This window comes from Cornus florida, unplaced genomic scaffold (genome assembly GCF_030987335.1).
Source record: "Cornus florida cultivar Cherokee Brave unplaced genomic scaffold, ASM3098733v1 CherokeeBrave_3.0.0_Hap2_Chr03, whole genome shotgun sequence".
Classification (NCBI taxonomy): Eukaryota; Viridiplantae; Streptophyta; class Magnoliopsida; order Cornales; family Cornaceae; genus Cornus; species Cornus florida.
This window is the reverse complement of record NW_026775573.1, coordinates 22,250,389-22,261,666: the sequence shown is the minus strand read 5'-3', so window position 1 is coordinate 22,261,666 and position 11,278 is coordinate 22,250,389. Positions and strand designations below refer to the sequence as shown.

General features: G+C 30.5%; 1 protein-coding gene across 1 annotated transcript; it reads left to right on the top strand.

Moving 5' to 3' along the window:
- Positions 1-6,589: 6,589 nt before the first annotated feature.
- LOC132299896 (GDP-mannose 3,5-epimerase 2) lies at positions 6,590-11,054 on the top strand. The gene is made up of 7 exons (XM_059796769.1): positions 6,590-6,749; positions 7,941-8,351; positions 8,535-8,628; positions 8,728-8,857; positions 8,960-9,092; positions 10,208-10,415; positions 10,608-11,054. The coding sequence occupies exons 2-7, from the start codon at positions 7,942-7,944 to the stop codon at positions 10,761-10,763; spliced, it is 1,131 nt and encodes a 376-aa protein (XP_059652752.1). The 5' UTR covers positions 6,590-6,749; position 7,941; the 3' UTR covers positions 10,764-11,054.
- Positions 11,055-11,278: the final 224 nt, after the last annotated feature.

Below are 11,278 nucleotides of genomic sequence, written 5' to 3'. Positions count from 1 at the left end.
TACAGTTTTGGTGTCAGTATGAAACATATTAAATGTAAATATTTATTTTTTAGGTCACAGATTATATGAATACTATACAATTTTACTTTTAATTATATTAAATCTATATATTTATTTATTTAGGTCTAAAATTATATGAAAACTATATAGATATAATTTCATATTTTATATAATGCTTTCAAATTATTTGTTTATTCTTCCTAATAAATTTTGGTAAGAAAATTTTAAATTTTCAATTATACATATAAAATCATTTACTTTTATCTTTTCAATTATGTTCTTTAGTGTTTTTTTTTTTTTGGTCTATGATGAAACAAAATATAATATATATATATATATATATATATATATATATATATATATATATATATATAGCTTTGTTATTTTTCATAAAATAAAAAAAAAAAAAATTTGGTCCCCATATTATTGTATCACAATACTTTGATTAATAGGAAAAATAAATATAATTCATTGACAAGAGGGTATCATAGTCTTTTTATGCAAATAGGGGGGTATTTGCACCAAATTGATAGGAGTTTTATACTACACAGGGACCTTTTTACACTATACCGATAAAGGGTTTTTTGCACTTACCACTAAATTTAAAAACCCTGAATTTAGGCAACATGTGTTGGTTTTGTTATCCTTCCAAAAGTGAAAGGAAATGGAAAATAAGGGAAGGAAAGACAATCATTTTTAATGAAACTTTATAAATATCAATTTTGTCCTTACTCTTATAAAAGACAAAATCTATAAAAATGGGTATGATAATAAATTCATTAAAATAGTTTCATTTTCTTTCTTTTTCTTTCTTAGTAAACCAAACACAATAAATGATTAACAATATTATCTCATTTCCTTTCTTTTATTTTCTTTCCTAACTAATATTATTATTTAATTTCATTTCTTTTCCACTATACCAAGCATAGCCTTTGAGATTGAGAGTACAAATTCTTTTGAGCTCTGTGTGTCCTGTGCATTAGTGGACACTATCATGGGTGTATTGTGGATGTGCTAAAAGAGGGAGTTTGTCCCACATCGGATCCGGATGAGAAAATAAATGGGTATGCAGCACTACACAATAGCTTAAGTTTTTGGGTAAATGGATAAGCACCCACCCGTTATAGTTAGTATTAGAAGCAGACTCAGTAATTGATCCAGTGTCATGTCAAGCACCTTCAAACGTTTAGGTTTTCACCCCGAGTAGGCAGGGTAGCTCGAGCTGCAATAAGGGCGTTACGAGTTCAGGTAGGGAATAATGTTACAAAGGGAAATTTGTCCCATATCGGATCCAGATGAAAAAATGGATAGGTATGCAAGTGCCCATCCGTTACAGTGTATAAGTATACTAATGTCTTAACTAATCAAAAATACAATATATATATATATAAGAATTTATTATACGATCCTAGAATTATTGTTCCCGACCCATCATTGTTTCACGTAAACAAAAAAGTTTAATAAAACTGATACAAAATTAACACATTTAGTTGCGTGTTCGGCACAGGACCATGTAACATGTAATGACTTCTCAATTTTTATTGCTACATGTTCTTTATATTAAGGTTACTGTTAAATGACATTATCTATTTGGTAGCATAATATTATTGATATTATGAAAGAAAATTGGTTAAGATGGTTTGGACATGTGCAAATAAGACTTTTTGTGTGTATAGGTTAGAAAAATTGACATAGTCTAATTCAGGTAATACTTTGGGGGGGAAAAAAATTAAGAATAATATTAAAAAGGAAGAGAAGAAAAAGAAATATATGATAGCATATGGATGGACTAAGATTAAAACTTTATGTAAAGCAGAATTGAAACATACAATTCATGTAGCTATACCCTAAATAATTGAAAAAAGGGGTTGAGTGCCAAAAAAAAAAAAAAAAGCCCTTGTAATATAGGTTTTGTACACAAGTAGTCCCTCCTTTTTGAAAATATACATTTCAGTCCATAAAATTCAAAAAAAGGTGCAAATAAGCCCCTCTGGCCACTTTTTAGTCAAAATTGACATAAAGTAAATTTAAGGGTTAAGTGCAAAAAAAACCCCATGTAATATAGTTTATGTGCACAATGCATCCCTCATTTTTTAAAATGTGTATTTCATTCCATAAAATTAAAAAAATGTGCAAATAAGCTCCTCTAACCACTTTTTGTTCAAAATTGACATAAAGTAAATTTAAAAATCCTAATTTGCCCTTTTCTCATTTCATCAAGATCAAAGAATATGTTTTCTTTTACTTTGGCTTTTTTTTTTTTGTTTTACTTTAAATATGAATCATATTAAATGCAAATATTTATTTCTTTAGGTCAAAGAGTATATGAATGTTTTACAGTTTTGGTGTCAGTATGAAACATATTAAATGTAAATATTTATTTTTTAGGTCACAGATTATATGAATACTATACAATTTTACTTTTAATTATATTAAATCTATATATTTATTTATTTAGGTCTAAAATTATATGAAAACTATATAGATATAATTTCATATTTTATATAATGCTTTCAAATTATTTGTTTATTCTTCCTAATAAATTTTGGTAAGAAAATTTTAAATTTTCAATTATACATATAAAATCATTTACTTTTATCTTTTCAATTATGTTCTTTAGTGTTTTTTTTTTTTTGGTCTATGATGAAACAAAATATAATATATATATATATATATATATATATAGCTTTGTTATTTTTCATAAAATAAAAAAAAAAAAATTTGGTCCCCATATTATTGTATCACAATACTTTGATTAATAGGAAAAATAAATATAATTCATTGACAAGAGGGTATCATAGTCTTTTTATGCAAATAGGGGGGTATTTGCACCAAATTGATAGATATTATTATTTATTATTTAATATTAATAATATCAAATATACTTCGGACCGCATATCAAACATTCCGAAACAAAGTTAGATTCTTAATACAAAATTAAGACCTAATAATACAAAATTAAGAAATTTATTAGTAGGAAATCGTACCATTAGAATTCTGGGGAGGAGTTAATTTTTAAATAAATATTATTATTTATTATTTAATATTAATATATTATAATTTTTTTCCTAGATTTAATCACATTCTATCCGAACCCTCAGAGAGGTATATTTTACATTGTGTCCTATTAACCCTATCAAGTATTTAACCGGAATATTCAATTGTCGGTTTACAATCAAGTTTTATATACAAGTTCATGTGTATATTTAAATTTTATGAAAACTCTCCAAAAAAAATCAATACTCATCAATTAGTTATACTTCTATTACTCAGGACCCATAGCCTACTCACTCCCCCTTAATTGTTTGATGTGATCTTTGAAACTCTTACGATTGAATTACAATCTAGAGTCAAAATCTACTTTCTAAAAATCTCCATTTAAATATCCAAAATTTTCAATTCACCAACCCTTAAAGAACTTTCTAATATTCTAAAATTCTAGAAGTCAAACTCTAGACAAGCATATGCTTTATTTTAAGTCCATAGCTTCAGAACCCAACCCAAGTAGTAGTGATTAGTCTAAAAAAATATATCGGCCCATTCTTCTGTACCCAACCCACGTTTGATCTAAATTCAAGTTTTCACTCCCAACTACTTTGATTGTTTACTCGGCCCAATGTTACGTCGTTTTAAGGCCTCTTTCTGTGCCAATTGGCTCTCTCCTCATCACACACAGCCAATCCAAGATTTTATGGAATTTTTCGGAGCTTTTTTTAATTATTTTTTATTAAGGTTAAAAACAATTTGTTTTATATTTTAGAGTAAATTACATTCATGCCTCCTTTAGGTTAGGTGTTACAAGGGGAACTTGTTACAAGTGAATATGAGTTGGACGTTTTCTAATATTTTAAGTGTTTGAATCGAATTGCGAAACACCCGGTTGTTAAAAAGCTTATAAAAAATGTCATATTTGTCATTTTATTACATAATGCATTTTAAAAATAAAAATTTGGATTAAAATAATAAAATCCCCAATACTTTAAAATTTGTGTCATAAACTTCCAACTTGTGTCAAAAAGCCCCAATATCCTTATTCGACCTGTTAATTGGGTTATGAAATGACAAATTTAATCTTATTATTTAATGTTAAATTAAAAACTAAAAATTGTTATTTTTTAAATTACAAAAATACCCTTTGTAGAAGCTTTGCAATCTATATGCTCATCGAGTCGACTCTCCAACAAATCCTCTCTCTAAAAACAAGGTCTTCTTCTTCTTGGTTTTGTGTTTGTAAAAAAAATAAAATAAAATAAAATAAAATAAAATTTCAGTTTTTAATTTTACATTAAATAGTAAGGACAAATTTGTCATTTCACAATACGTTAACCGGTTTGGACATGAATTTTGGGCAATGGGATCAAATTTTAAAGTGCAAAGGATTTTTGACACATGTTAGGGGTATGAAGCAAATTTAAAAGTATTGGGGGGTTTTATAATTTTAGCCGGAGTAATATTTATTATTGAATGAACATAACCATATGAAACAATCAGCACCTTCTTATCTTTCTTTATTACAATCTTAAATGCAAAAACTTTAAATTGTGAATGAAATTTAATGGTGCTATAACATGATGTAATATGTTGCATAAGTATTATATATATTGAAAGTAAAAGTGTTGCATTATTTTTTTACAACTGTTGCATGAGTTGCATTTTGTGATTTAGTTTTTAAAACATGTTTTATTCTCATTTCAGAACATTACATCACAAAACATTTATTCTGTTTCAAACTAAAGTATTACACTACACCACACAACACTTCCCAAACGAGTCCTTAATATCAAATAATTTTGGATAGCCCTTAATATCACATAATTTTGGTTAGACACAAAGTTGTGAGATCTCAATGATTTATTTCTGGAATTCGTGTCAATAACGTCATGGCTAAGAGAACATACAGACACAAAGTTAGTGGAGAGAAAAGGAAGATTCATTTCACATAATTACGAGCTAACCTGAATCCAACAAAACCTGGATTGGATTGTCCAGTTAAATTCAGAAGAGTTGGTACAATTGTTGGAAGATGGGTTTAAACGTACAAACAATCGGCACCATATGGGAAGCGCTTTCCAAGCAGCTTCAAGTGGCCCACTCCAAACATGCCCTTTCACATTTAACACTTTCCGGGAATTTTCTTCCCTATGGACGTTTGTGGGCCTCCTCACTCAATCGCGGCCTTTTCATACCCACGGAAACTGATAATATCATAAATATAGTAATATGTTTTGGAGAAAAAACAAAACCCAATATAAATTAGTTAATGTTTTTATTTTTTTGGGAAATTATTTGAGTAAATATATCATTTAAATCGTATTTTTTTCTCCTCATATTGAAGGTTAAGATTTAAATTATGATACTATTGTAATTGTGTAAAATATTATATAATATTAAAGACAACATAGATTTTCTAAGGAGTCGTTTCCATTAGATCAATTAAATGCTTGATTCGTTCACGTTGGTGAATGAATTTTCTCCAACCAAAGATATAATTATTACTTTATTCTTTTTTAAGGTATTTATTCAATTACACTATATAACAATAAAAATTATAACATTCGAGTGAGAGGGAATGGGTTATAGAATCTAGAATTGGGGGGAGTTAGGTCTATCATTGATTTAACATTTTCTAACATATACTAATGGTAGGCGATGCGAAAGAGAAAATACAAAAAAATTTCGAATCTGATTTGGCTAAGCAATGTTAGAATTAAAAAAAAAAAGAAAAGAGTCATAGAAAAAGAAAATAATTACAAACCGAAAATTACTTATTCCTGTATTTCATAAATTTAAATTTACAAAGTAAAAATTTATAAAACTATACAAATACGGTATTATTTATACTCTGTATAAACCAAAATTTATTATTTTAAATTTTATATTAAAGAATTTTTTAATCTATAATTTATTCTCCTATTAAAGTTCTAAAAAATGTATCTGTCTTTTAGAAGAAAAAAAATAGGGTTGATGGTAATTTTACAAAAGGTGACACTTAAAGAGAAGTGTTGTATATATTCAATTTTGTAGAGATCTTAGTTTCCTGTTTTTGAAGAAAAAGATAAAGTATTATTATTATTTTTTTTTATTTATTATTATTATTTTTTTTACTTATACCAAGAATCAGCCAAATGAAATTCGGAGAATTTCTCGTTTCCTCAATTTATCTTGTTCAATTTAACAATTCTATTGATGATAAAGAAATTTTAATGCCCTCTTCCGATATTATAAATAGACTCAGATTTATTTTTATTCATGAATAATAATTTAGGTTCTAACACATTGTAATAATTTAATTTGATTAATATTATTCTCTCTTTGTCCGAAAAAAAAAAAAATCAATTTAATTTTAATTCCGTACAACAACCAACAAACAGGTAGTGCTTACAACCATATGAAAGTTTGATACTCCTATTCAATAAAAAGAAATAAAATAAGGAAGTGTATTATGTTTTTAATAAAATGAACAACGTGGCACACTGGCACAAGAGTTTCAAGTATCAAATTTATTTTGCTATTTATATTAAGAGAGAATCAAAAATATATATTTAAAAAAAAAAGTGAATCCTCTCTCTCTCTCTCTCTCTAAAATCACTCTCATTGGAAATAATTGAGTGGGCTTTTTCTATTCTTTTTCTGCCTTACTGGTCTATATATAGGACACCTCGAGCGTCACATGCTCAGTACTCTCAGCCATATTCCTTCTCCTCTATTATCTTCTTCTCTTTTGTCCAAGCTTCACTATCAAATTCAAGGTAAGAATCATAGTTGATTTTCTGGGGTTCTTAAAAATCACTCTGTTTTCTCATTCCTCTGTTCATGTGATGTTGAAACATGGTTGGATTTGATTTTCTCAAAATTTGTCTTCTGGGTTCATTGGGTGCCTAGTATTGGGTCTCAATTTCAATGGGTTTCTTTCTGTTTTTTCATTCAATCGATTTTTGGGGTCACATTGACCCGAAAATAAAATACCATGTCCCTTACATTTCTTCTTCTTAGAAACCCTAATATTTATTAGATATAGACATATATCTAGTTAAGTAGAACTAAAGAGATAACCCCGTGAGATTTTTTTTGTGTTTCAATTCATCTAAACTGAAAAGTGCTTCTGGGTTTTTGCTAAACATCCATATAATCATATATTCTTTTGATATGATTGATAGTGTGATGTAGGCTCATTATTACAGTTCCTTTGTCTGCCATTTTATTTTTCTATTAATTTAAATGATTTGGGTTGTGGATTGCTTTTCCTCTTTCTTCTTCTTCAGGAATGGTATAGGGTTTCAAATCATAAAGTTATTATTAATTAATTAATTATTTATTTATTATTATTATTTTTTCATGTAATGTTCTGGTGTATGTAATGTGAGGTGATTTAAGTATATATTTATGTGTGTTCTAATTTTTTGATGTATGCCCTTCCAATTTAATCTTCCTTTGCTCTGCTAGAGTTAGTTCTCTCTTATAATTTGTGCTTTTTACTCATCTAAATGATAAAGATGCCTTTTTTTCCCCTTTATTTTTCAAAAACATATTTGTTGATTTCACTTCCTTTATGTTTAGTTTTCAAGTACTTAAAAATTTTGTTTTAATTTTTTAAGTTATCCTCGAAAGTTCTAGGCAATGTTTTCATATTACATTTGCTTGGATTGGATGGCAGGATTGTTTCCGGTTGTATTTGTTTTGAATAATTTAATACACGGAATTTGGTATATGTCTAAGACTCCAATAGTGTTAGTTTGATTTCTCTATTTGTATAAACACACACAATATGAAGCCATGAAGGTTGCAGGAAAGTTGGTGTTTTGTTTTCTTTCTGAATTGTATAATTTGTATTAGTCAGTTTTGCCAGGTTTAGTGTTCTATTTTACCTTTAATCCCAGTCTATTAATGTATAAATTCGTCTCTAATTTGAATCTCTTCACGCTCATTGTTTGTTCATGTAGAATGGGAAGTACTGATGGAACCAGTTATGGCTCGTACACCTATGAGAACCTTGAGAGAGAACCTTACTGGCCATCAGAGAAGCTCCGCATTTCTATCACTGGTGCAGGTGGATTTATTGCCTCTCACATTGCTCGGCGTTTGAAGAGTGAGGGCCATTATATTATAGCTTCTGACTGGAAGAGGAATGAGCACATGACAGAAGATATGTTCTGTCATGAGTTCCATCTAGTGGATCTTAGGGTGATGGATAATTGCCTGAAGGTCACTTTAGGAGTTGACCATGTCTTCAACCTTGCTGCTGATATGGGTGGCATGGGCTTCATCCAGTCCAACCACTCGGTTATCATGTATAACAACACGATGATTAGTTTCAACATGCTTGAGGCTGGTAGGATCAATGGAGTCAAGAGGTATGTTGCCTTAGATTTGATCTACTTTGGTTAGATTTGATTTTTACATCTTAATTGAAATTTGGGTTCTGAATTGGAAGACGTTCTTAATTCATGGTTCCTCAGTTCATCTTCGTATTGTTTCATTCACAATAAGTATGTTTTGGCAGTATTTCTAATATCTGAGAGGTGGCTTCATTGCAGGTTCTTCTATGCCTCTAGTGCTTGCATCTATCCTGAATTTAAGCAACTGGACACTAATGTGAGCTTGAAGGAGGCAGACGCATGGCCTGCGGAGGTATGCTACTTTTTTGAGGCTGACAAGCTGATATGATTGTATTTTGTGTTGCAATATATTGGAAATAATTGTTAAATTTCATTTTTTGCTTTGGCTTAGCCTCAAGATGCTTATGGCTTGGAGAAACTTGCAACAGAAGAGCTGTGCAAGCACTACACCAAAGATTTCGGAATTGAATGTCGGATTGGAAGGTTCCATAACATTTATGGTCCTTTTGGAACATGGAAAGGTAAACTTTAATTGTGGCAATCACTTACATAGTTATACAAAACATTTTTTTATCTATCAACAGATTTTTATTAATTTTGTTGCTTTGCTTTATGTAATGTAGGTGGGAGAGAAAAGGCTCCTGCTGCTTTTTGCAGGAAAGCTCTTACTTCTACCGATAAGTTTGAGATGTGGGGTGATGGACTTCAAACCCGATCTTTTACCTTCATTGATGAGTGTGTTGAAGGTGTGCTGAGGTAAGCTTTGAGATATCCACTTTTCATTTGGCTCAAAGTGTTCCTTTTCAAAATGATTTTGAGTTCCGTAGGTTAAAATATTGTCAAACTATTGGGTATGTCTTCTCCAGATTTACAATAGAAAAAATGTCAACACCTTAGCAATTTAAACTTCAGATTGCATACTTATAAAGATGGTTCATTGTTGTTTTAGCACTCCAAATTAATACTATATGAAATGTTCTTTCTCATTTTTACCTTTTGTTTCTTATTTATAAGAAGAAAATAACAAAAAGAATGAACTAACATCAAATACGATAGACGTTTCTTGGTGACAATTTTAGGAAAGTGCCATGGTACATTGATATATTGAATTAGATAAGCAACTTTTGCATTTTATTAGCTTTATATTTGAATAAATCACCCACTTGTCCAACTTGATAATTGAATTTTTGGAAACCTTAAAAGCATTCCGAGTATGTGATCTACATTAGCCTAGCCTAATCATGCCATATATCTCAGGAGTATTTGGCATACTACTTCCCCATTCCACTTTCAAGTGGCAAATACATATGCTTTCCATCGTTAGTTGGTCATCTTTCATCATTCTTGCCTTTATCCCGAATGAATGGGATCGGCTACATGAATTATCTTTTTAAATTTGATTCTATTTACACGCCATCTCTCCTCTTATATATAACTACATGCCTTTAAAGTCATTTTTAATTACTTTATCCCAGGTTAGTTTTGGTTGGCCTTCTTGTTTCTTACCATCTATGCAAACAGGTCTTCCCTTTTATGCACTTTTTTCACACACCTGCTAATCAATATATGGATTTTTAAATACAGTTTTTGGGTCCTAATTATTATGTGATGGAGGGAGATGAGTGAAAAAACCTATGTTTCTTATGATGTCAGTCAGACCTTTCATCATGGGAAGACGTCTCAGTTTGAGTGTGTGCATGTGCATGTCCGTTTGTTTTTGTGTTTATATTTGCTTTTGTCTCTTTGTGTGTTTGGATGCATGTGTATAAAAACATTGTTTCTGTGTGTATGATTAATATGCATGCACTTGTTATTCTTCATTATCTTTCGTTAATTCTGTTACCGTGTTTGGTTTGAACTATTGTATCTAGGTTGACAAAGTCAGACTTCCGGGAGCCAGTGAACATTGGAAGTGATGAGATGGTTAGCATGAATGAGATGGCTGAGATTGTTCTTAGCTTTGAGAACAAGAAGCTCCCCATCCACCACATCCCTGGTCCAGAGGGTGTCCGTGGTCGTAACTCAGACAACACACTGATCAAAGAGAAACTTGGTTGGGCTCCAACAATGAAATTGAAGGTACCTTTTTAACAATTTCTGACCTGCCTGTTTAGAAGATTCTTAAATTTGTAACGTAAACCAAATTTGATTGTAAAAGTAATGGAAATTGACAAACTTTAAATCATGCCCATATAATTGCTTGTCATGTTTTATATCCACGTCCATCCTTGTACATGGCACGATTAAATTTACTAATTTGTAATTTTGTAGGATGGGCTGAGATTTACATATTTCTGGATCAAGGAACAGCTCGAAAAGGAGAAATCCCAGGGTCTTGATTTGTCAGCTTATGGGTCCTCGAAGGTGGTGGGAACCCAAGCCCCTGTTCAGCTTGGCTCCCTTCGTGCTGCCGATGGCAAGGAGTGAATTGGTCGAAAGTCGTGTAACAGTCTCTGAGCTAAATAAAGCCAAGTTTTACTATATGATGTGGCTGCAATATATATCACTGGCTATTATGAAGATTATGGAATGCACCATGTTTAGGTCTTGAGATGTTATTTTGGTTAAGCTATATATATATATATATAGTGGTTGTAAGGGATGCTTCCATGCTCCCTTTGTATTTTATTTATCTAGCTTCTCAGGGCAAATCTGCTCTAGGATTATGTAATATCGAAATCTATTGGTTGTTTAATATATTGATGCATCTTGATTTTACTGTTAGTTTTATGCATGGATTTGAAGAGCTTGTTATCCCATGTTTCATGGATGGTTGGTATTGGCTGTCTTCGAAGAAATTGTTACCGTTGAGAAAAATCAGTAATCTTGAAGGAACTTTTGTTCTCAAAAATCACGGGGGAGGGTGACAGTGGGAGCTGGATCCTCTCAGCGCAGCAATGTTTTGGTGATCCTCTTCCATAACATAGGGTTTTTCCTCCCCA

Bases quoted from the DNA above. Each gene is read 5' to 3' on its own strand.
- LOC132299896 (XM_059796769.1), top strand. From the start codon at position 7,942: ATGGGAAGTACTGATGGAACCAGTTATGGCTCGTACACCTATGAGAAC. The intron at 9,093-10,207 runs GTAAGCTTTGAG...TATTGTATCTAG, and splicing joins TGTGTTGAAGGTGTGCTGAG to GTTGACAAAGTCAGACTTCC. The intron at 10,416-10,607 runs GTACCTTTTTAA...GTAATTTTGTAG, and splicing joins CTCCAACAATGAAATTGAAG to GATGGGCTGAGATTTACATA.